The sequence below is a fragment of the Periplaneta americana genome, chromosome 16 (genome assembly GCF_040183065.1).
Source record: "Periplaneta americana isolate PAMFEO1 chromosome 16, P.americana_PAMFEO1_priV1, whole genome shotgun sequence".
In the NCBI taxonomy this organism is placed as follows: domain Eukaryota; kingdom Metazoa; phylum Arthropoda; class Insecta; order Blattodea; family Blattidae; genus Periplaneta; species Periplaneta americana.
Window position 1 is genome coordinate 35,099,344 of NC_091132.1, and position 27,941 is coordinate 35,127,284.

At 32.5% G+C, this 27,941-nt stretch overlaps 1 protein-coding gene across 6 annotated transcripts in view; it reads left to right on the forward strand.

The window, feature by feature from the left end:
* Obsc (Obscurin) overlaps window positions 1-27,941 on the forward strand; it is a 439,567-nt gene that overhangs the window by 336,951 nt on the left and 74,675 nt on the right. For 4 of the 6 annotated variants that reach the window (XM_069813004.1, XM_069813001.1, XM_069812999.1 and 1 more), the window contains 10 exons: window positions 792-962; window positions 4,111-4,302; window positions 8,220-8,936; window positions 15,283-15,391; window positions 17,744-17,916; window positions 19,641-19,761; window positions 21,177-21,357; window positions 23,026-23,147; window positions 24,322-24,500; window positions 27,833-27,941. In XM_069813004.1, the coding sequence (XP_069669105.1) occupies window positions 792-962; window positions 4,111-4,302; window positions 8,220-8,936; window positions 15,283-15,391; window positions 17,744-17,916; window positions 19,641-19,761; window positions 21,177-21,357; window positions 23,026-23,147; window positions 24,322-24,500; window positions 27,833-27,941 (2,074 nt within the window). The remainder of the gene's footprint in view (window positions 1-791; window positions 963-4,110; window positions 4,303-8,219; window positions 8,937-15,282; window positions 15,392-17,743; window positions 17,917-19,640; window positions 19,762-21,176; window positions 21,358-23,025; window positions 23,148-24,321; window positions 24,501-27,832) is intronic. The other 2 variants (XM_069813002.1, XM_069813003.1) reach the window with 2 other exon arrangements.

A 27,941-nucleotide genomic window follows, 5' to 3' on the forward strand; every position in this document is an offset into this window, starting at 1 on the left:
ATGTTGAAATATAGTAACATTATATTAGTGAAAGATGTACCTCTCCCCTCAAAGATTAATCTGAACTATAACTTGGCCTGGGTAGAGCAGTCGGTATAGCACTGTGCTTAAATGCGACAGGCTCATTTCAGTAGATTTACTGGCATGTAAAAGAACTCCTGCGGGACAAAATTCCAGCACACCGGCGATGCTGATATAACCTTGGCAGTTGCGAGCGTCATTAAATAAACCTTAATTATAACTTGACGACATTATTAAAAATTTAGAAATTTTATATTTTCGATATTAAGATATTTAAAACTTTAAGTAAATTATTCTGAACGATTTGATGCTGCTTTACTATTCAGAAATGAACAGTGGGACAAAATAAATAAACGTACAGTTACATATTTGTTTCTAACAAGCTCTGTATTCCAGCCTCGGAAGTTGAAATCAGGTCAGGTTATTGCAATGAACTCCTTTATTCAATTTCGGGAAGTGAAACAGGGAGAGCTCTCAAGCTTCTTGTGTTGACTGCATCCTGGACTAAAGGCATGGTTTCTATAGCAGTCAGCCGCTAAGACAGGTTGACCCCACATGTTGGATGTTGCTTGTTTCCGTTGTCCTACGTGTTTGTGACACGTGTATAGGGTGTGCAGACGTCCGACACATCACATGCATATTCACAGATCATTCTCCCACAGGAAACAGTCAGTGTTTTACCAGATTGTTGGTAGGATCCAAGTTACAGGTTGATCTACTTCTCTCTCTCCAACACATTAGTTGTAGCTTACACACTTTGACCATCACAGCTCTTTCAAAAACAAAAGAAGTGGAAGAAGAGGCATTGATAAAGGTAGAGAAGGTGCAAAATGATGCAGAGCCAGCAGGAGCAGAAGTTATCACAGAAATGAATATCAAGAAGATAGTTGAAGAGGAAGTCACAGAGCATGTCCTGCCTCAACGCGGCATCGAAGCTGAAGGTAATTCCTGCTTCGTAACTTTACTCTATGTTTAAAGATTCAGTAGTGTCTCACTTAGTCAACTGGCTATTTCTCACCTAAGATGACTAGAATTTGATTTTCGACAGATCCTGTGAGATTTGTAATGGGCATTGATGCTGTGAGGCACTGTAATTTAGCATTATAATATCTCACTTCATCTCATAATTCGATGGTGTTAAGTAAAAAAGTCGTAATACTCTTTAAGGGGAGGCAGAGGTGAATATTTCAAAATCCACAAAATTTATCTGATTTGTTTGAAATTGATCATGGATACTAAGTATGTTATTAGTAATGGTCATACCAAGTTTCAATTTTCTAAGTACAATAGTTCTGTAAATATTAATAATTTTATAAAACTTTATATCGTTTGATATAAAATGCTCCATGCACCATATTATAAGAAATTTTCAATATTTCTTTTTATTTATATGTTCAGAGAAGGTATATAAATAATGATAAGTATTAGTTTATTATGGGAATAATATAGTAATACAGTTATCTTGGTTTTAATTTCATACTTTTAAAGGGCACAAAATCAAAAACTAACATCGGAATATGAAAATATAGTTTTGTTCAAAATTTCACCTCTGCCTCCCCTTAATTGAAAATTTTGATATTTTCACACTACACTATTTATGTCCATTCTACGTGTATATAAAAGGATTTAATATTTAAACAATTCTTTTTGATGTAATAATTAACAATTCTTAATAATAATAATAATAATAATAATAATAATAATAATAATAATAATAATAATATTTATTTGTCAGAAACCAGTGTACAAGGCCTTGATATGATATCATCAGATTCGATAATATACACACGTACACATACACTCACACATGCACAAACAAACTTAGCACAAATAAATATAGACAAATAAACAAATAATTATAAGCAAATAAACATACATAGTCAAATAAACAAACACTGAGAAATAAACAAAACAAACACTGAGAGATAAACAGAGTATGCTGTAGGTTAACACATTTATATAAGGACAAAAGGTATAATTAAAATACAAAGAGACAAATTAAAATATAAAGAAAGGGTTACATTTCTAAAATACAATATTTACATCACACTCCATGAATTCATTCACTGAATAGAAAGGTCTGTTCAGCAACCATCTATGTATGCAGGACTTAAACCTATTTATTGGTAACTCTCACTCATTTTAAAAAGTGTTGCTTTTGTACCGGTAAAATTCTGTATATCCCTCTAGGTTAGGTTACAGTATTTTAGCAAATCTTGATATTTATTAATAAAAACTGTGACGTTAAACTATGAAGTCATGTGGAATATACTTAAGAAAATAAATAAAATAAAATATATAATATGATTTTAACTCTCCTGATTTTTTTTATTGAGGATTAAGATGGTTGATATGTCAGTCTTCAGTTGACAGTGCAAACTTATTTCTTATGTGCATCAGTATGGTTATTCATTTTATTACCAGTAATGTTTTTTCAAGATATTTCTAAAGAAACTGAGATTATATTCTCGGATAATTTCATGAAATCTGTAACAAATAAATGGCATGCATACTCCTGTTAATCAATGAATACGTGCATACACATACATAAATCACACAACACCACATTGCACCACATTATATCACATAAGCACACACACACACACACACACACACACACACACACACACACACACACACACACTGCACCACGCCACATACTTTATCACACTGCATTGCACCACCACATCCCACGATACCATACTGCACCAAGTCACACCACACCACATACACAATACACCACACCACACCCCATCACACTCCACCCACCATACCACACCACACCCTGCTGTACTGCACTGCACTATGCCACCCTGCACCACATCAACATCACATACACACCATACCACATCACATCACACCACACCATACACACATACCTTACTCCACCATACCTCACCACACCACACTGCACCACATCACACTGCTTCACACCACACAAACATCACGCTATATCACATCCCACTGTATTGCACCACATTAGAGACCGGATTTTTATGTAATTACATATTATATTCCTTTCAACCTAACCGTATATAAATAACAAACCTTTGCGATTCTTGTAATTACCAGTAATATATTAAAATTTGATATTACATATTTTTACATATTTACCCCACATTACATATTATGGCTTGGTATTACATAAATCTACATATTTAGGGGTTTTATTCATTTTTACTTCTTTAAAAGGAAAAAGAAAACTTCTGCTGGGGAAGTTTACAATTTGAAATACACAGATTTAAAAAGCCTTTTTATATATCCGAGAAAGGATATATTTCGGGACGAAACATAACATCTTATTTCCAGGAAGTAAAAGAGACACTCACTCCTTACCGTCCACTGTAAATATGAGTGAACAAAAACAACCCTTCTCATACAACTACTGTGTACTGTAAAAATCAAGGAGGGAATAATCTCATACGCATAAACGGACGACATAGTAGTAGGGTTTAAAGACCTTACAAAGTTACAAGAAACAATAAACATCATGGTAAAATGGCGCAATAAAAATAAATTTGATATAAATGTGTACAAGACAGAAATGATGATACTCAGAAACGGCGGAAGAGCACCAGAAACAGTAGAAATCGTCATGAAGAACAGAAAATTAAAAATTGTACCAGACTAAAAATATCTAGGCTTAACAATACAAACCAGCGCAGATACTGATATTAAATATTTTCATGATTTTACATATTTTGGTACATATTCGGCTTATTTTTCTTACATAAATATGTATATATTTCACACCTTGATATTACATAAAAATCCGGTCCCTACACATTACACATGCACACACCACACCACACCACACCACACCACACACCAAAACCTCCCAGACCACCACATCACACTGCATCATATCACAAACACGCATACATTCACACCACACTACCATACCACAACCCACAAAACATTGCACTGCACCACACTGCACAACATCATACACCCACATGCGTACCAAAAAGAGAGAGGGGGGATAATTTAGTAATTTACTGTAAAGCTGAAAATTGAATGTGTACTGACTGATTTTTAATAAAATGAATTTTGTATTTCTTGATCTGATCTCTGTGTAATATTTCTCAGTACTGAAACGCGAAGAGAGAAGTAAAGATGAGGCCCAGCAACCCACCCTACAGACACTCTCAACTGTAGAGACACAAAGCATAACATACTCGAGCGAAAGCGGCGTTGGTGAGAATGGTGAGAAGACTGTCACTATATCTGTAGCATCCACCATGCATCAACGGGCAATGCAGTCAGATGATGGACTGGAAGGTAATTTTTACCACGCAGTATACCCATTCAAACAAAATGTTGATGCGTAAGTGGTATTTAGGTTGCATTAATTAGAACATTTTTCTATTTTTATTATATGAAGTAGCAGAAATCTAATTTTAGAGTTTAATACGGTACAGACTTCTGCATTGAAGAATCATGTTTCAACTGCTCTCTGTCTGTTTGCATATAGTCCTTAAAACTCCGATATTGGGCAGCTTTTCTTTATTCGTATCTAAATTCGCAAATTATTCATAAAAGAATACTATACTTTTTACTTGCTAGTAAAAACTTGAAACAGAAATTAAGTCTTTAGTATTGATATGTCAGGCTATGTAAAAACTAAACGCAAATTAGAAGTCTTATAATTTACTAGAAAGGAATTATCTATTAAAAATTATTTAAAATGCTACAAAGTAATTTATCGTCTCTTATAATGTAACTATTTCATGTCTACTTGCATTTCTTGGTTTTACCTAAGACCAGTTATGATAATTTCAACTTATCACTCGAATGAACATAATGGGACTCATAACATGAGATCAACAAAGGCTATATGAAACTTAAAACAAAAATTAGAATCTCAATTAGTATTTACTAAAATGAATTTTTTTAAGAGTACTAAGAATGGCTTGCTTTTAAAGAGAAAATTAGCCTTGGAATTGTTTGTTAATAAATTTATGAAGGTAAGGAAATCTGTCCCTGATTTCTGGCCATTTCTTACTACCATCCTTGATATTATCCACTTTGAAAATTAAATTCACACTTGCGGGCTTGGAAAGTCCCACTCGAGTACTTCTCAGGGAGATACTGTACACTTGTAATCTATCTGTCTCTGTCTATCTCTCGTCTCTTTCTCTCTCTCATTCTCTTTCTTTCTCTCTTCCTGCTAAGCTAAAGAATTTTTATGCTATATTTAAGTACAAACACAATCTTTGTGGCAGTGTGTACGTACAAGAAAGATAGATTTCATTTCTGAACTACAAGATGTAGGCTTCTGCCTGTTCTCGTATCCATTCCTTTAACAGTCTACTACACCGGTACTGTCTATACACCTACTGGAATAAATTTCGGAGATGTTACGGTCCATTGTTGTCTGTTTGTCTTAATTTTACTAATACTGTATGCATTGCTACTGCATCTCGAAATCTGTCAAGCAATCTATTTATTTCATAATCAATTAATTTAACATAGGTATGGTATCCGAAACTTTTAATTGTTGAACATTAAGGGTAGCAGGACATAACTGCCTATCTTAGCTCTTGAACCTGCAAATGACATATAGGCCCTACTGAAGCATTCCTATGTCACAGGTTTACGAAATTTATACCGGCATTAAACAATGCTTATAGTATCTTTTGATGAAAAACTAAATCACTTATCCTCAACAGAATATTCATAGGTTGCCCCCAAATACGGTAATTAGAATTTCCCATAACCTTGATTTTTCAAAACTTAGGTACACTTATCTCATAAATTAATAATGATAGAGTCATAACATTTTTGTGGCAAGTACCAGTACATATTAATTAGCTCTTTAAAATGAATGGAATGGTTTGCTTTTAAACTTCATCATTGAATTTTTTCTATTTAAAATTAAGGAAAATTTTGAAAAAAAATGTTCGTAATTTTTTTTTTAATTTTCTACATATGTGGTATTTAGTTAAGAAAGTAGTGCATTTATTTTGTCGTGTGATATATTCTCATTATACCAGAAAAAAATTTGAGAGGTTTGACTAAAATTCTATGAGATATGTGTACCTAACTGATGAACCATGCGTAACAATTTACCCATATTTTATAATTACCGTATTTGGGGACATCTTATAAATATTCTGCTGGGGATAAGTGATTTAATTTTTCATCAAAAGATACTATACCGGTAAGCATTGTTTAATGCATGGTATAAATTTCATAAACCTGTGACATAGAAATGCTTCGGTAGGACCTATATGTCATTTGCTAAAAAAAGCAGTCATGTCTCAGTACCCTTAATGCTAGGTATACCCTAACGCATACCCTTAACTTTACGCAGTATTAAGTGGTATCCTTTATACGTTTTTTTTACAAATGCTCCATGGTCATTTCTTCTTCATTTTATGAATTTTAAATCTTACAATGTTATTATTTAAAAGCTTTCAAACTGCACAACTTTTGTTTAAACAAGTCTTGGAATTAAGATATTAAAAATTAAAATATATAAATATGCATAATTACTTTAATGTCAAAAAATATCAAGACGGAGGAGAAGTAGACGAGCAACAAGAATATGAAAAAGATTTTAAAAAAGGTGGAAAAGAAAGAAAAGAAAAGAAAAGAATGCCAATAGATGAGAAGGAGGAGAAAAAGAGACAGAATAAAAAGAGGGAGAATGAGGAAAGAACGAGAAGAGAAGAAATTGGATAAGAGGAAGAAAGAGAGGAGAAGAGGAGTAAGAAGAGCTACTCTAATATCTTCATTTCATAAAGTTTTATTTCAAGTGGCTCAGTACGCATTATTATTACAATTACAATACACATTTTTTAATTCTATCTCCACTTTCAAAGATAAATTAAATGATAAATATAGAGTGCCAACAAAATCTTGTAAATAGTTGAGGATAGAAAGGCTGTGCAATACAGAGAGATAAGCGAAATTAATAGCAATCAGACGGATAGTATGTTATAAACCGCATTTCTGTTTAGGAATATTGAAGGCGCGTATTTTCGTCAAAATCTTTAAATCTTCGACGTCACAACCTATAAACTATAAATATGGATCAGACCTGTGGAAACTGTTAAAGATTTCATTATTGACTAGCTTATATTAAATTTTCATCTTCAAACCAAGAAGCATATGTGTAGAAATGTTTTAAACAGCACCTCTGTGCTAAAGTGTTTCTAAATTACCGGTAAATTTATTTTTCATATATCACGAAACATTATCAGTGAATATATTTGTTATAACAAAATAATCAATCACCATCGCCATCACCACCACCATCACCACCACCATCACCATCATCACGACCACGACCATCACTAAACTTGATTATTAGAGGAGAAAAATTCGCTCCGGCACCAGGGATCAAACCCGGGTCCTTGGTTCTACGTACCAAGTGCTCTAACCACTGAGCTATGCCGAAGTTCAATCCACAGCAGAGGGAGTGAAATTCGATCTGGTGCTGTGGATTGAACTTCGTCTTCATCTTGTTAGCATTTATCTTCATCCCATACTGCTCACAGCTGTCATTTAGGATGAGATGAAGATAAATGCAAATATTGCATATAATTTAATAACTGAATTGTATATCTCGCACAATTATATGTGTTTACACTGTGCTTCGACAAAGTTTATAGTCATATTTTCTTTGACTACAGTAATTTTATAATTCCAGGTTACTTGAATAGTAATCTGTTTTTAAAATTTCTTCATATTGATAACTAGCTTAGTGAAACGTTATCAAAGAGGCGTTTTCCACATAATGCTTTAATATTCAGTTTTTGTTCGGTTTATTTTTCTTTAATATTACTACATATTCCTCGATTACAAAAATTTCACTTTCACTTTAGACTAAAAAAATAACAATTTCAAACATAAACACGACTCAATTTCGCCATAACAGGCAAATCAATGCGTACTTTCTAAACTGCATAGAACAGATCGGAGAGTAATATAATTACATTTTTACTATATTTGCATGTGCTTGTTAAGTTTTAATAGATCAGTTACATAGATATTTTCTCGTGAAATATTTAAGAAGAGAATGCTGTGTATTTCTGCATGAGAATATCATGAAGGAACTAAATTGCAATAAATTAGAATATCTAGTTTTACTTAAGGACTGCAAATGTAAATGATTTTTGGTTTGAAATAATTTTTCTGTGGTAATAATAGCGGTCACTTACTTATAATTCCTTATATACGAACAATTACAGGTTCTGAAGCAATTCATACTCGTTTGGAAACTTCATCAACAAAAGTGATATGTGAAGAGTCAAGTGGCACTCCTAAACAAGGCATTCTCCTAGAACAGAGCACTACCGTACAAACTGTGGTACATGGACCAGACACCTTCCGTATAGAAGATGTAACTCCAGATGATAAAGATGCAGCCAAGTTAGCTGAAAAAGAGGAAGTCGTGAAACATAAAGATATCTCCCGCAAAACAAGTGATGTTACAGATTTAGGAATCAAAAGTCATGCTGGAGTTCTTATTGAGGAGCTCGAAGATGACGTAAGTGTGAAGTCACCAGGTATCAGACTGGATGCAGGCGTTCTGGTAGAGGAGCCAACTTCAGACACGGACGTCGATGAGCGTCAGACCAAGAGCAAACAGCAGCTGCCAGTAAGTCGCGAGCTGTCGATAGTTTCTTTAACTTCTGACGACGAAGCTGGCACAAAAGCAGTGCTTTCTGAAGACGATAGCAAGAAACCGAAAAAGGGAAGCTTGTATGAGAAAGGCACGTCTGAAGAGATTGAACCACGCAAGTCTAAGGTAGAAGCAGTTCCAAATGATGCAGTCCCACAGAAAGGTGAGCGTGGAGCTGATGATTCAGAGGATCCAGCACTTGAGGCGCTGCTGACTAGAGTTAAGAAACAAAGAAGCGTTTTGGAAGAAATACTGGACAAAGAGGAAGAGAGAAAAGTTGAAGGTAAGAGTTGGAGCAAACTGAAAGATATTTTAAATATTTAATATGGAAATAATTCAATATTAAGATATATTACGAATAGTTTAACCAGTTCTTAATTTATTTTTATATGTGGTGGAGTAAATGTGTTTTTGAACCTCCTGAAATAACTCTGTCATGCTTCTTGGAATTCTTCCAGTCTTCCATTCTAAATAATAAATAAAGAACAAAATAATTTCAGTCAGTCAAATAATAATTAAGATTAAATATAATAAAAGTTCTGGTTTTTATATCGGACAAACAGGCTTTTTTTCGTACCAAATTTTGCTGGAAAACTTCAAGTAAAGAAGGTTCTCGTTATAGTTCATCTGTCATTATTTTACTAGTCTTTCATGAAGTATCCGATGTTGCTAGCTAATATATAGATATAACGTTAGACATTTATTAGTGACTGAGATTAAAAATTAAAAAAATAAATAAATAAAATACTTTGAAGAGGTTAGTATTTTGGACAGGAATACTGAAATGGTTAATACAAATAAATGTACCTTCGTGCTGTGTTCACTCAGTATATTCTATCAAGATGTTTTTCTTACTTGGTTATTTAATGACACTGTATCAAACACTAGGTTATTTTGCGTCGATGGGATTGATTTTAGTGAGATGAGACTGAAGATTCGCGATAGATTACCTCACATTCGCCTTACGGTTGAAAAAACCTCGTATAAAATTCAACCAGATAATCAGCCCAAGTGGGAATCGGACCTGTGCTCGAGTGCAACTCTGGGTCGGTAGGCAAGAGCCTCAGCCAACTGAGCTACGCCAGTGGCTTAGCTGATCAACATGTTAAGCCGAAGACCCTTAAATCAGTGCCATAAGAAGTTTTATGATAATTACTTGTACACATAAGTATATTTGAAGTTCAGTTTCAATATGCATATCGAAATAAATGTGTTTCTGCAATTTTAGGCAAATGCAGATTTTTAACTTTGTTTCAATCAAGAGGTTCACAGAAATATTTACGCCATCATTTACATGTTAACTAAAATAATAAAATTAAAATTCGCCTAATTTACTGGAATTATTGGTTTTATTCTTTAAAAACAAGTTTGAGATTAATAATTTTTTTCTGCTTATCTTACAAGTGTTAATTTGTATTAACAAGTTATATTTTATTAAGTATTTTATAATTTATTATTCAGTTTTTAAATTTGATTTATTTTTAATTAGTAATTAGCCATTTGAGTAGAATTACTTTTAGTTTCAATTTAAAAATACGAGTGCATTACTAATTCAAATGTCTGTGGTGAAGAGTTCGCAGTGACCTGGCAGTATGAAGTGAAAGAGATGTTTAAATTTAAATTACATTTTCTTCATTGCTGATGAATGATTAGTCAAGATTATATAAAAAATCAGCATATTATTTATGCCACCCACACATCTAAATGTTCCTTCCATTCAAGTAAACTACATATATCCCGTTCTGAAATTTTTAATTGATATATTAATAAGAAGGTTCTAAAAATTGAAAGCTACAGAAAGAGTGTAATGAAAAATTTATAATTATCACTTAATTCGATAATCTTGCACTATTACTTAAAGTGAAGATGACATTAATAACTATGATAATAATTGTGATCAGAGAATAAGATGATAATGACGATGACAACAATGATAATGAGAAATAAAGAAAGAAAGAAGAAAGAAAGGAAGAAGAGGCAGAAGAAGAAGAAGAAAAGGAGATAGTAAGATAAGATAGTAAGATTAAGAATATTGAAGATGATGATGAATCTCTGAATGGAGGAGGAGAATAAAATAACAAGAAATACAAGGATCTCATTTAAGGTTGTACATTTTCAAATATGAAAACATATGTAATGTTTCTTCCCACCCATAAGCAGTGCTGACTAGATCAGACGCTAGGGACAGTACTCTATAACAGAGTCGCCAATATGAAAGAATGATTTCGAGCCTTTAGCGTGAGACGAACTCGATAGCTCAGTTGATAGAGCGCCTGACCGGAGTACAGGAAGTCGCAGGTTCGAATCCTGCTCGAGGTTGTGAAATTTTTCTTTCATACCATGGCATGATTATGACTATAAGTATTTAAATTCATAAAAACATATATCATATTTTTAAATATCGGAATCAAAGACCAAGAATTTGCACATATTTCCCATTTTATATGATGTGGTTTCAATCTCATATGTATTATGCTTTCCATCGCAACATCGGATAGCATGGAAACTGATTTCTTCTAAAGTCATCCTTCTAAGATAAGTATTTTTTTGTTTTCATGGTTCCAAGCAGATAACAAAGTAAAGTAGACCTATGTTATTCTTTCGCTGTTTTGTTACACTTAGGATATTATTTAGCCTAAAATGAAATAACACAAACTTTGCAATAGATAATTATGAAATTAAATGTATTTCGACACAGTAAAATGTTAAGAAATGCAGCCCTTTATCACAAAAATTATAACATTTGTTTGAACAGTATACCGGTAATGAAGAGTAGAATAGCAAATCCAAATTACTGTCTTACAGTAAGTTAAATACATAACATTTCAAACCAGATTCAACTTACTGTATTTGAGTGCTGAATCTAAACAATTAATAAGTACCGTTACGTGAAAAAATTATTTTAGTCTGCTTAGTTCTTTCAAGTAATAGTATAAACGACAAATTAGAATACAAAGTCATTTATTAATATGTAGGTACCCAGTGCCATGTAAATGCGTGTATATATATGTACACTTACTTATGGATTTTAAGGAACCTGGAGGTTCATTGCCGCCCTCACATAAGCCCAGCATCATCCTGTGCAGGATTAATCCTGTCTCTCTATCATCATACCCATCATATCCCACCTCCCTCAAATTCATTTTAATATTATCCATGTAGGAATGTAAATGACTAAAATCTACTTTCATAATATTTGCTTTACTTACTATTTAAGTAAATTGGCATTTTAAGAGTCACTTGTTGCAAAGTACGGAAACTAGAAGAAATTCATAGTACGTACACTAGTATATATGCAGCAGACAGATAGCAGGCAAGAAAGTTTCATTCGTTATGTAAAGTTCTAAAATATTGCATTTGTTTATCAGTATTTCATTGACAATATTAAAATGTCATGTCCTCTTCAACTAATAGTTACTAAAAAATGACACTCCAGTATAGGTTATAATTTTTTCATCTTCATTGTTATGGGCCTTATTATCCTCTTTATTAAAAGAGAGGAAATTGGTCTCATTAAAAAAGTATATTTTGTCCACAGTAACTTAATTAGGATACCAGATTTCACCGACTTCTCTTTTCATTTCCTCGTTCTATAATTATTTTTGTTTAGTTCTGCTTTATATTAAAATATTAAACAAAAACATAATTTGCTACAAAATTGTATAAAAACATTTTAGGAATGTATATAAAACTTAAATACATTTTCATCTGATAAAATAATAATTTGTAGTGAAGCATACTGCCAAGTTTAATGTTTTTCTTTTCATAATTGTACAAAGAAATTGTTACTTTTAATATTTTTAAGAGGCAGTTTACAATGGAAACTCAATATTAATCTACATTTATTATTATTAATTCTAACACATATTTAATGAGACTTTAAGTGTAAATGAAATCATTGTAAACGATAGAGGACGCAGCTGTACAGTGTAAGTCCTTTACTTTCAAATCATTTTACTAGTAAATTTTAACTTTTATATCATATTTGTTTTAAATATCAATAATATGTACCATTAAATATATGTAGTACTTTACCTGTATTACAGTAACTACCAGTAGTTTTTAAGTATCACATGTTTTTCTTCTTATTTTATATATTATTTTAGATTTTTTGTAGAAGTTGTAGATATTTATTTTATATTTTTACTTACATGTATTGATTCTTACTTTCTCATGTACGAAGTACAATTTTTATGCATTGCGATTGCAATAAAACTTAACAACTTCTTTATAATATATTTAACTTCTCTAATAAAGTATTTGCTGTGATAAATACTTGTGAACAATATTTTATAAGACTGTTAATTGGTTTCATAATTTCATTCAAAATCCTAAATCATTTCCCTTTACAAAAAAATCTGAAACAGAATAATTTACTTCTGTTTTTAAAAGTATGGATAAAAAAATGGATAATGAGTAAAATTAATAAACATTTAAACCCAATACTAAAAGAAACAAATTATATAAATGTTCATGAACATAAGTGAGGATGTCTCCACAAATTGGCATCCAGAAACACAACTGTAAAGTCTTGACAAAATATTGTATATTTATCGGCATCATCAGGATATATATGTGATATACAAGACACGCTGTTATATTTGAACACGCAAAACAGAATCAAGAAAGAAATTATAGAAGATAATTATTGGAGTCATCAAGAAACCAAAAAGATATGGAAACAATTCATAAACTCCGCATTATTCCATCACTTGCACATAAGTTGTACTGCAGACAATATGCCGTCTAACATTAATTGATGCAAGATTATATTGAGGAAGAAAGAAATAAGAAAGAATTTAAGAATGATGAAATGAACAAACGAATGAAGGGGTAAAATAAACATCAATAAATTTCCATTTATTTTTCTCGTCATTTTATTAAGTTCAGCTCTTAAAAAATCTGAAAATAAACGCTTTGCATTTCATGTGCTGTGTACATGAGAAGGTATGCATAATATTTGCAGAATTTATTTCATAATGCTCAGTGCTTTTATATAATGTTGTCTTCTGCTTGTTTCAGCTACGTATCATAGCTAATTTCAATGCCTTTTCAATAACACTTAATTACATAAAGTTGATTTTTTAAAGTATTGTAATAATCTGTATCATAAAATTAATTAAGGATCCTTCAACAAAAGGAACAAGAAGTACATAAAAGACACTGGGATAAATGTTACACTTTCATACACATCCATAATCATAAATGCTTCTTTAATTTAATTCCCCCTTACAATATACATTTTTATACAAAATTAACTTTGAAGGTCAAGTCTGTGTCATTGTGTTTTAATGGTAGATTGCATGACGTGCTAACTGTGAGTGTGATGTCTATTTAATCTGCTGGTTTCCTCTGCTCTCATGCCAAACTCTTCACGGTATCAGCTTCAGTTATGGTAAGTCATATTTTTTTTCTTTTCTTACTTTCTTATAATACAATTAAGGAAAGGTTCAAGCCATATCACTGAATGCAACGCCACATCCTTGTGTGACAGTTGCAAGAGCTAATCATTTTTTTCATTTCATAAACTATTAAAAAAATATATATTTATCTTTCACTTTTCTGCTATATTTCTTTTTACGATCTCTTGCATTAGCTAAATTTCGCTTTAATTTGTTCCTCTAATTGTATTACTGTTATGTGCTTAATCTGAGCAGTCCTTTTCTTACTGCTATTAAATGTAACTAAAATGTTTTCCGGCGAATTATATTTTCTTTCTTACAGTTTAATTTCTCCATTAATATATTTAGTCAGAAAATTTGAGTACAGCAAGTGAATTAACTTTGTGTTTGTCACAAAGGGGAAAAAACTTTTCTTGATAATCCGTGTTGAATCTATTGAGTAATTTTTTTAAGCTTTTCCTTTTGTAGAAGAGCAGTTGGGATTGCTAATAAAATACATAAAGGATCACTTCATCTTAACGGATGAATAATGGTTATATGTTTGAAAGATCTGAAAGTACGGTACTAAAAGTAGGTACCAGTATATAAAGTTTGTTTCTATTTTAAATTTGCTTGCTGTACAGAATAATTAATTTAAAATGTGCTGAAAACCATTTTACAAAGTATTTTGAAATTGAGACTTCTCTTTAAGAATTATTACAAAGAATGGCATCTATAAATGCGGGTCTCTTCAAATGAGAAACAGTTGTTTAGTATAACCAGTGCATTTTATGCTTTATCCATGTAGTGTACTTCACTGTACTGTTTATTCAATTGTTACCTGCATATCTATGTACTCATTTTGTTGTTTCACAGAAACTTCGTTAATTAATCATCAAAATTCTTTTAGAAGTTTGATTGATTTTGTTGACTTTATAAAAAAATATTGTATTTCAGTTGTTGTTCTATACAACATGACACGTTAAATTCTGTCATTATCTAGAACTCATATCTATTTACACTACGGTACTGAATATAAATTAGTGTTACCTTTTTTTGTAACTTATTAATAAGTAGCTATACATACAAGAAATCCAAGTATTATAATCCACTACGTACTTGTGAATTTCACACTTAGATTTTCATGAAGTTGAATAAATCTTATAATTTGTGTATAGATATCCATTATGAATCAGCAAAGTTTTGAGTTATTAACTTAACTAATCGCGTGTTTGAATACGTTTTCAGCTGTTCCTCAGATCGTTAAAACTGACATGGATGACAGAAAAATATATGAATCACTACAAACAACGTACGTGATACAGGCTACCGGTATACCACGACCAGAAGCAACGTGGTATGTATCTCACTAAAATATAAAGTAATAAAAAGTCTTAAACACTGGCTTTGTACCACGCTGACTACAACACCAGTGAATCCTGCTGTTTGTGAATGTATGGTTAGTGTGTCATTATAAAAAATATGTGTATAATTTACATTACCGTATTTCTAAAATTCATTTCTATGTTCACATAAATTTGTCTCATCTACCTTGTATGCGTAATTTTAGGGTATTCTGTGTTCTTGGCAACTCAGGATGCCTTGGCAGACAATTTTTTTGGAAATAAATTATATATAATTCGGACTCAGTTTCGAATAAAATGACGAAATATCCTAGTTCTCAAAAAACAAGAAAAATATTGAAACTAGAAAAATTGATTTGATTTAGCTGTTATGGATAATAATTATGATAGCAAGTAAGTACTGTCCCCATTAGAGCTCTGCATTTACTAATTTCGCTCGAGCATGAGAAAAAGATCATGAACCGCTAGATGCTGTGAGTGTACGAGACTTTATCGCTTGTCACTAAACTTGGAGCAAATGATACCTCGAGATACACACTCCCAGTAAGCCTAAACATGGATAGGAAAAGTAGACATTTTGTGAAGGATAAACTTTTAAGTCAGGAATACAAATTAAGCATGTCATTAGATCTCAAAAGTGTTGTGGGAAAAATGTGTTACAAAACGAACATAAATCACTATTTAATTTTGTTACTTTCAGTTGTTATTCGCGTATTTTTTTCAGAACCAAGACCCAATTTAATATGGTACAGTATTTATTCTTGTATTATTTCTATTTTTGATCCAAAGCCATAATTTAATATAGAAATTATTTAAGTTTCGTTAGTGCACAAAATGAAAATGTGCAATTAATGTTCATAGAAATACGAGAAGAAAGTAAAATTTAGCAAAGAAATGTAGTAAATGGAATGGCAAATCAGAACGAACATGCTTACTTACTCATGGCTTTTAAGGAACCCGCAGGTTCATTACCGCCCTCACATAAGCCCGCCATCAGTCCCTATCCTATGCAAGATTAATCCAGTCTCTATCATCATATCCCACCTCCCTCAAATGCATTTTAGTATTATCCTCCCATCTACGTCTCGGCCTCCCCAAAGGTCTTTTTCCCTCCGGCCTTCCTACTAACACTCTATATACACTTCTGGATTCTCCCATACGTGCTACATGCCCTATCCATCTCAAATGTCTGGATTTAATATTCCTAATTATGTCAGGTGAAGAATACAATGCGTGCAGTTTTGATTTGTGTAACTTTCTCCATTCAGAACGAACATAAACATTACTTTATTTTGTCCTTCAATAACCCACAGAATATGTCTAACTCATTAGGCTACAGTACTGTATGTAGGCTCTGTGCACATCTGAGTAAAAATTTAAACGATTACCAGTTGCTTCCTGCACATCTCCTTCAATGCGGAAATAAAGCTCTCTTCGTTTGAAGGAAATTCCCTCGAGTATGGGACCTTCAAATGAATATGAGCGAGCGAAAAATTTACAATGCAGTGCTCTAATCCCCATATATACAGTAAAGAAGTTGGAGTGCAAGGAAGTAGAATTCAACAGAGATCATTTTCTTAACCGTGGTTTTGGCCATTGAAGTACAGCTTCGATCCATTATACTGTATGAAGCCATTGAATACATGGGAATTTTCTTTGTATTGTTTCTATAATGCTTAATCTTAAGTATTTCAGTGTTTGTGTTTGCTTTTCTGAAGTCACTATTTATTAGATCTAGAATGTAGAGGTTCAATGCGTTTCCTTGTATAATCAGCTTTACTGCCGTGTTTTGTTTATGGCATTTGAAGAGTTCGCGGGAAAAACGATGAATGTCACATTTCTGTTAAGGATTAGATAATGAACTAATTGAGTCTATAACTGCAAGATGTAGTGCTGTTTCTATAGAAAATAAAGGAAAGGATTACTGTATTCTTGGTGCTAATTCTCCTTTTTACCATTTTTCATAAGAACAACATTAAATTTCGTAGTGATCCATTGAATTAGATAATGACATCAACTTTAACAAAACTGTGACATTCATCGTTTTTCCCGCGAACTCTTAATTTCTTTCTGATTTCGAATGACTTTTTAGAATGAATATATTTTGCGTAATTTTTAAATTTACGTTAATATTTTTAACGTTGTAACTCTGAATTTTAATTAGACTCTGCTTGAAATTTAAAGTTACTACTGTATAAGTGGTTAATAATTTTATTGACTGTACTTTACAATATCAATTCAGTAACTCTAAATGTATTGTACATATGTACAGTTCCGATGGAGTCCACAACAGTCACTCTTGTATGTTCTCTTGCACTAAATTACGTGTATGTTCTCTTTTACAGGTACCACAACGGAACTGAACTCAAGTCTTCAGACCGCATCAAACTGTCAGACAGCGGCGAGCAGTACAAGTTGGAGCTGACGAATGCTCAACTCGAAGATGCAGGAACCTACAAATGCAAGATATCTAACAGACTGGGCGAGAAAACGCATGAGGCCAAGCTCTCGCTCATATGTAAGTTTTCTTCAGTTATTTAACCCATATAACACATTCCTTCCGCTGATTCTTGTGCATTTCAAAAAAGGTACTACTTAATATAAAATTAATATTGTAAGATCTTTTTCAAAATTGGCTACACCTTACATGCCCTTCAAAATATTACCTTCTTATATAGAGAGTGATGCAGAATTTACTAATGTCGTAATCCTGATGGTTATACAGTACATTTGTTTTTTATTATAACTTACTCCAATTTTACAGAGAACCCTATTTTACCTGAGATAGGTATGTTAGGGTTATAAATACATAATAATAATAATAATAATAATAATAATAATAATAATAATAACAATAATTATATGATATTGATTAACGAAGTCTCCTATTGAATTAATCTTACGTTTCAATTATGAAATTAATACAATTTTACAAATCTATAAATTCCTCAAATCTCTACAACGCTTTATAATTTATATATATGAATGAATGAAATGCAATGAGATGAAATTAAATACTAAAATACAATCTTATATTTCAATTAACAAGTTTCATGAAATGTATACTATATTATAACCTAAGCAAATAACTAATCCTAATATTCACTAGAATGTAGTTTAAATTTCTGTGGGTTGAAATCTCTGAAGATGTTACACAGTTTTCCGTTAAACAATGTTGTTACAACCAGTTTCTAAATTTTATACAACACATTTATCGTGAATCTATTTTAAATTATTATCCTAATTTACTTGTATCAACTGTTAATTTAAATATTTATAGCAATAATCTCAAAGAGTCACCCTGAAAAGGGCGGTTTTTCGGTGTCATTGATTCTTCTGCTTAGGTGATAGACTACTTAGCCGTTTGTTATAAGCGTTTCCAGGGTACACCACCAGGAGGTGAGTCTATCATTGTACCCTGATAAAATAGATACTGGGAGGCCGGAGAAGAATGCAGCAGTGCTGACATCCTCTCCTTCATAGTTTCACTTGCACATTGTTCACTTTATTTCGTTTTCTTTCATTTTAGTTTTTATCGTCATTGTATGGCCACTGACTCTAGTCAAGTGCCACTGAATTGAATTATATATATATATATATATATATTTATAGCAAAATATATAAAATCTATAGAAAAAAAAATAATTCAGTGGATATATACAAATTTTATCATGTGTTCAGATTACAACTTTTGTGAACGTAATTTACATATCTCATAAAATCTTGATAACAGCATTTATTTCGGAACACTTGTATTGGTGGGGAGTACTTGGTGTCGCACCTATCTAATCGACAAACTAGTTCAAGACGTTGCAGTTCAAATTTGTGACACTCAAATAACAAATGTTGGACTTTTTGCAGGGAGTCATCACATGCACAAATATTTCCACCTTCTGTTTCTACAACAAAGTATCTTTCTTACAGTACATTGTTATATATAGGAATACATTTTTCATACATATACGTATTTTTCACCTATTACATCTGATAATCCCATTAACATCGTAAAACGAGATTTTAAGTGTATGATGATTGCATAATTTTTCGTTTACTTTGTTTAGATTAATTTTTCAAGAAATCACATTTAAAAAAAAGTGTTTTGTGTCCTGGCTTATTAAGTTGTAATATATCATTACAGATCTGAGAAAACAATCAGATCTGCCTTTTAATTTGAAAGAAACTCGGGAGTCTCTGATCACTTTAAAAAATTGAGAATCCTAACCTGAAGCTTTGGTGTTACAGCTGTGAATGAATTCAGAAAACCCAAGATAAAGCAGCCATTGGCAGCCCAGTCAGTACGCAAGAATGAACCTCTTGTAGCAACACTTGTGCTTACTGCTGATCCCATTCCAGACGTCAAATGGTGAGTAATCCGAGCTTTTAGAATGCAGCATGTTTCAGGTGTATGCCTTTCAATGTGTAAGAAAAAAAAAAGTTTCTAAATTAAATCCCTTCATTTTAAAACTTGAATATTTTTGAAGTTTTCAATTAACAGTTGGAAATGGATATTTAACTTCCCCCTGAATATACTTGAATTAGCTTATGAGTTTTGTTATGAGCATATATTAGGAAAAATGCAAGTTTATGAAATTATTCTAAATTATGCTGTTGAATGTTTTATGAAAAAAATGTTAGTAATAGAATTGAATCCATAGTTTCAGCCTAGATCAAATATACCTAGATTGCTCGGCGTTATAGGCTTTGACAGTAACAACTTTTGTCAGATTTACTATGCTGCCATCTAGTTGTTACATAAGGAGTCACATCGTAACTCCCATTTGAATTGCATTAGCGACTGTATTGCCATCTCATGTTCGTTTATGGTGGATGGGTGGCGATCCTGGTGGTTGTTCTCTTAAACGTGCAACCAATTTTAACATAGGAATGAGCAATCTGGGGTTTCAGTCACCAGACTATATTATATGAAATAAATCTGATTTCAAACTAATACCATTCTTTCAGTTATTACGCCATTTGCCTAACTCAATTGACTGATTTATAGTCGCATTGCTATTACTTCAGGTATGACTCCTCCTCTTTGCTTACACCTTAGGAAGTGAAGGCTCTATAAGTAGGTAGTATCGTTCGCCATTTTTGTTCTTTTGTTGCCGAGCTACTAGACGAGGAATCTATTTGCCTCACCGTTAAACATTATCATGTCATAGCTCCTATGATAATAAATCGAACGGACTCTAATTGAGCAAATAATTGAGCGGCAAAAAAGTCCTCATGTGCTTTCTGCAAATGCCAACGAAAGAGCCAAAATGGCGGGCAATCATATTAAGTATTTATCGAGCCTTAGGAAGTACATATCGTCATCAGCAGTGAATGACAAGACGCACATGTTTAAATGTAGCCGATGTGATTGGCTGCTGGAAATAAGAGCGACAGGACTGTAATGTAGTCCACTTCTAAGTTCCATACTAAATCTTGAAAAAATGAACAATATTATAAAAACTGACCACCTATTGTTAGTTAAGTTCAATTTCCAAGTATTACATACTACGACTGTCAGAGGCCCATAAGGACTTTAGCCTGCTGATGTATTAATAGTAAGAACAGAGCTAGAGTGGGTTAGAAATCGTTGTTCACATTTCACTTATATACATCATTATTTAAGTATAAACGTAACTTTTTTTTTTTTTTTTTTTGCATACTTACTGTACCGGTAAACTGTTATTATGTGAAACCTTACCTCTACTTCCCTTCTGAAGAAAGTTATACTTGATGTATTATATTGCTCTTAACCATTGATAATATAATTATTTGTACACTCAGGTTCCATGATGATGTTGAGTTGACTGAAGATGAATTCCACAACTTCAACTTGGAGACCAAACCTGTAGAGGACGGTCTGACAGAATGCACTTACTCTATGACCCTTCCCTCTGGTCGCCATAAGGACACTGGTCAATATAAGTTCACTGCCAAGAACAAGTTTGGTGATGACGAATGCAGTGTAAGTCAAGCACCACCTTTTGGTGATACATAATGTAATTTAAGTAGAGTTATCATTCGTCCCAGATTTTCCGAGACTGTACCGGAATAGAGATTTGCATCCTGATATACCGGTACCGAAAATAATTCTCGGGACACATATATGTCCCGGTTTTCAGCGAACAAGGAAGGAAAGAAAAAGATTAGTGTTTCCTTTTTTTCACACGATTTTATTCTCTTAAATTTATAAGTACAGTAACTCAGAAGAGTTATTAAAATAAAGAACTTGACGAATATGGTACACACATTAGCTTTAAGTTCACGATTAAACTAAGTTCATGTTGACTGAAACATCTATTTCATTGGACCAAATCACTATCTCAAGTCTGGATTTGGTTATTGTTATCAGTACAGTATTACTCTTTGTTTCCACCTGCCTCTTGCTTCAGGGTTTAATATTTGAAGTTCGTTTTATGTAACAATATTATCTTCCACTAAATTACTTGATAATTTTGTAACCACTATCCATAATAGTGCAAAAAATAAAATTGCATTTTCTTATTGGCAAGCCTTAGTTATTATTGCTAGCCAACCAATTTATTACATATTTAAAAATGGAAAATTTGAACACTTTTATGAAATAGAAAATTATGAGAGGAGAAAAATATTGTATTTTGTATTATAATTACATTACAGATAAATTTATATATTGGTAAATAAGTTTGATTAAAAATAATTGTTTAGGGCCCAATATTTTTTGTCGCAACAACAGCCATGTGTTTCCGTTGCTAATACAAGAAAGTTGACTAATATATTTTTGTCCCTTTTTCATTTTACACATTTTAAAGATGAAAATAAAATGCCCCGAATTTTCAATTTTTAAATATGGCAACCCTAAATTTAAGAGTCTTGAATAAATTGAATTTTCGCCATTTTCATGGCTACTTCATTATCTTCTTACTGTTAACCCTGATTCTATGCATTCTAAAAAATGTTCAGGCCTATACTTAAAACAAATCAGACACAAAATATAGTGCACAGGTACGTTAGTTGAGATAAAATCTCATAAAGACCACATAGCAAGTCATACAGCAAAGAATAAGGTGATATTACACTTCATCCTGATCTATCATGTATTACATTTGCCTTGATATTATATTCTGAAGCATACATAATTTCACCTAACGGACATTTCATTGTCTTCAAGTACCTACGTAAAAGTCAATTGAGGTTGACGGATTTAACTTCGTACTGTGCCACGTTAAATATGAAGTATGGTACCGATATTGCAGATATAGGGAGCACGAAATTTGAATATAATTTTCATATCTGTTGTCTGTGACATGTGCAAAAGTTCCCCCCCCCCCCCATTATTTAAAATGTGATACCAATATACTTTAGGCACGAAAATTATTATAATTCGTTTTATTTATAAAATTAAGTTTTCTTTGAAAAAGTACAATTTAGAACATGTAAGTTCAGTATAATACTTCACCAAAACTCTATACATTATACATATGACATAAATATGATTTTAAAGTATGGGGCTAATAATTACAGTATTTCAAACATAGCAGAAATTTAAGTATTGATACCTTCAAGATAAAGCCCAAAAATTTTGTCATTAACGTAAAATTGTATTGGAACTATATGATTCGTGTCACATCTATAAGCTTGTCTCTCTTTACAGGCCCGTCTGGATATTCTCTTGGTGCCAGAAATTGATGGATTAAAAGATGCACAAAGAATACCATATGAAGACATTGAGTTTGAAGTCCTCATTCTTGCAAATCCTAAGCCCCAAGTCGTATGGTAAGTTCAATATGTAACTATATAATACTGGTACTTACCGGTATTACTTTCATAGTTAAGCTCACAAAATTAATCATTTATATAGCAGTTCGTTCATTGATTCATAGTTTTCTGCCCAATGGTAGGTCTTACACAAAAATCCAGCATTCTCCTTCCTTTTTTCCATCTTTATCTTAGTCTCCGCATACTGCTCATACTATATCTTAGTGGTGTCTATCATCTGATGTCTCCTTTTGCCTCGAACTTTCTTCTGTTCACCAATCAAATATAACAGTTAATGAACTTAAAAATCGACGATTACCAGTGTGTAAGCTACATTTAGTCATTTTGGTGCATGTTGTCAAAAGAATAAAATCATTCATTTGACTAGAGAAAAGTATTCAAAAAACTTAAAATTGTTTAACGACACATTAAAAGCGTTAAAATGTTTAAAAAAGGTGTAGTTCGTAGGACACAGAAGATGACTCAGAACCGGCGTCGAAATGGGCCGTCTGTCTAAGGTACGGAACCTTTTTAAAAAATTTTAACACTTTTAACGTGTCGTTAAACAATTTTAAGTTTTTTAAACAAAGTGTTAACGTGAACCAGAATCAATGAAAAGTATTCAGCTTGACTTGTTATTGATGGTGAATATGTGTTCGAATTGTTTTTCCTATTACTACCTGCAATTCTCACAAGCAAGTTACAAATTTAGAGTCACAAACTGAGGACAAGCTACTGCAGCAAATGCTCAACAAACACTCCTGTCCACGGTTTATTAAGTTAAGTCTAACTGTGGACAATAGGACCTCTGAAATTGAAGAACATTAAACACCACAAAATGATGAATATGTTCTGAATTTGCTTAGTATAATAGCACAAAATGTAAGCTCACTATGAGAGTAATTAAAGTGAGGTGAAATCAATAGTACAGATACACAGAATCATTTATTGTAATTGTGATTTTTTTTTAACTCATTACATAACTTTAAAAATTGCATAGTAAGTTTTGAAACATATGTTTCAAATCCAAATCCATGATTAGAAGGGGGTGACAGAACAATTCTAATGAGCGTGCAATAAACGGTTAAGAATAACTAACTGAAGAGTCAGAAAAGAAGCTAACATCACTAACAGCCACAGATTATATTCCGTTCCATAATTGTGCTTCATAATTATTATTTCTATTTGTCAGGACTAAAGATGGCGAGAAGGTTCCAAACACAGAGCACACGAAGATTACGGGAGATGTTGTAAAAGAAATCTACAAGCTATATATCTCTAACATTGGTCTGGGTGATGATGGCACGTACACCGTCACTGCTACCAACAGCCAAGGAGAGAGTTCGCAGACAGCGAAATTCCACGTGCACAGTAAGTAACAACAAAATCCGTTGCCATGGACATTGTAAGAAAGTTACATTCAGTACTTCGGATTACTTAAGGGCTGTTTCCACTTAGTGGAATCGAATCAAACAGAATTTCTCTTCACAATGTATTTAAATGAAAGATAGCAGAAAATGGCACGTCAAATCGAACAGAAGTAAATCGAATCAAACAGAATTTATGAGCTAGAATATTTATTCCACTGCCAGGACAGAATTTCTTGTTTCGGGTATGATAGTATGGTATGTTCTCGTGAAGCTCGTTAAAAAACCAATTAACCATATCCATTTTTGGTACCGTAATTTCTTTATTGAAAGTTATTGCTGAAATAATATGTATACAGAAAATTACAATTCAATAATACGAACTAAGAAAAATTAAATATTTTTGTTCATAATTTATCTGGTATTATATGACAAAATTTAAAAGTACTACTGTAATAATTATTCTCATGACAATAATTGGAGCAAAATAAGTAAACTAACGGAAACATCAGGTAAAAATGAAATTTTGCTTCACCTCACAGAATGTAATCAAATAAAGTGAAAATTGTCCATGTATCCAGTATTTCCTTTTCTTGTTTTAGATATCGGTAGTTATTTCTTCCTTTTCCGCCTCTTCACATAACTGTGCTGAAGCCATTATGCGATCCATTTTAATCTGTACACACTTCGATTCAGTTCAATTCCATTGATGTGAGTGCCTACAGATGTTCAGTTTCAATTCGATTTCACCAAGTGAGATAGGGCCTTTAGTTAATCTAACTACAGCATTCTTTCATTACCATATTCATGTCATAGACACAATATCTTATTCTTGTTTTTAAAATTAAATGTTTTCATATTTTCCGTTCTTATTATAATAATAATAATAATAATAAATATAATAATAATAATAATAATAAATTTAGCCCGTACACATCCCGTAAGGGCAAGGGCCTCCTGTTGTCACAGGGAATTGCTCATAAGTAGACTGCTAAGGTGAGCGAGTCCTTAGGAGCTTGGTCATATTACTGTTATTTCTTCGTTTCACTGTTCCTGACTTCCCTCTTCGATCATTTCTACCATACTCATCTCCCACACTTCCTCATATCACTTCACACGAATTACACTCACTGTCGTTGACTTTCTGTCCTATCTGGTGCTTGTTGATTCATGTTTGGTGCCAGCTGCCTCCATACTTCTCTGTCTCATGCCACTCTCGACCATTGACTTCCCACTCTGGTTCTGAAGTAGTCCGCCCATCTGGTTTTTTGTCATCCCACGTGCCGTCGTCCTTCTCTTGGGTCCCACATTGTGATGCGATTCGTCCATTTCTGGTGATCCATACATGCTATGTGGCCGCCCCATTTCCATTTTAGGTTTTCTGCCCTTTCTACCATATCGCGCATTTTTGTCCTTCTTCTTATTTCTGAGTCTATCTCTTAGTGAAACATTTAGGATCTTCCTTTCCATTCTCCTTTGACAAACTTGTAGCTGTTTTTTCTGTTTTTCTGTCAAGGACCACGTTTGACAGCCATAGAGTAATGTCGGCATGACACATTTGTCTAGGATTTCAGCTTTCGTACTTGCTTTTTGCCGTCTGTCCATGAGTATGAATTTGAGCGACCAAAATTTGTTGCATGCCAGTCCTATTCTGCGTTTTATTTCATTCTCTGTGTTCTTGTTTAGGGAGATGCTTTGCCCGAGGTACACGTACTACTGCACATACTCAAGTGGTGATTGTTGAATTTGAATAGGGTCTTGTGTTCCATTGGTCATAACTTTTGTTTTTGTGGGATTCATTGTGAGTCCTACTGCGCTGCTTACTTTGTCCACTTCAATAATCATTTCCTCTAGCATTTTTGCTGATCTTGCTATCAAAGTTATGTCATCTGCAAATCTGAGGTGTGTCAGTTTCCGCCCATCTATATTTAGTCCATGTGTGTGTTTCCACTTCAGTTTTCTAAATTGGTGTTCCAGCACGCTAGTTATTAACAAGCAATAAATCCAACAAGAAATAAAAAAATGTAAACAATTGATTAATCGCATTTTTCTCTATAGGCTACAATATGTAACAAGTCCTCAACAGTCGTAACCAAAAGAAATCAGTATATTATTTTGCACCATAATCATAACCAAAATATATTTACATTGTTTTATGTAGCCCATTACGTTTCTGTAAGTTAAAAAATTTGTAAAACTTAATTTAAAATACGAATTTATAAAGTATAATAAAACTTATTTTATACATTTCTCACTTACGCGTTTTTCACTTCTTTCACGCCCTTGCAAAAATTCATATATTTAGGTCTACTTATCATGTTAATTTATTTTGGACATAGTTGTATGTTTTTCGTTTATTCATATTTTACACTTACCAGTACATAATCTTATTTTAAACCCTAGTAGATACGAAACATTATTTATACCTTGAACATTCTAAATCAGTTTTATTTGAAATTAGGTTTGTCATTCAAACGTAAGCATGAGAAAATAGAGTACATGTTCAATGTTAAGATATAGCCCACTTTAAAATTTGTGTAAATTTAAAGTGTGCCCATGTTTGCTCTCAACAATCTTGTGTGCTTTAATGATACATTACTGCTTAGAAACAGTGAAACGTTTTGTAATACACCATCATGTAAATGAACAAACTATTGAACAGTTATCACAATTTAAGTGCATGGTTTATTCCTTACGAGCAAGCAGTCCAAAATAAGTTACATTTTTTTCTGTAAAATAATCACCGTTATTAAATAAAGATCACATGCCAAGAACATCTGAATTGGAATCTGTAGTGTAATACGGTATATCAGCCAGCTTTCACTCTAAGATTTTCTACAAAAAATATTATATTCTTCAAGAATAGTTGTTATAAATTTGAGTACTGTATTGTGTGCTCAGAAATGGCTTAACTGTGAAGTTATAAATTTCTGTTATGAAAAATTTTACCAAATTGACTTAAGGGAGAACATTCAGCTTAAATTGTATTGAAACCACGTAAATTTATTTTTTCATTTTCTCAAGACTCTCGTACTGAAATATATGGGGCAGAAACATTGCAATGTCCATGTGCCCCGTACAATTCGTCACTCCACACAAAGTACTTCACCAGTTTCTTCCTTAGTTCTTTTTTTTCAGAGGTCTGCAGAAAATGCTCCTTTTCCTATCAAAAAGTTCATAAAAATATAAAAAAGAATATAAATTTTGTATAATTTATGTATGGTCTTCGTAATTCGCATAAGGGAAAATGGATGCAATAACATTCGAAAAAACAATATATATACAGTAATTAAGTTCTGTGAATGGAGTAACTGAGGGTCACTTTGTGTGTTGCAGCTGAAGTACCTTCATTTGTGAAGAATATTGAAGATCAGACCATCAAAGATTATGACGATGCAGAGTTCCGTGTGCGAGTAAATGGTGTTCCTAAGCCCCATATCAAATG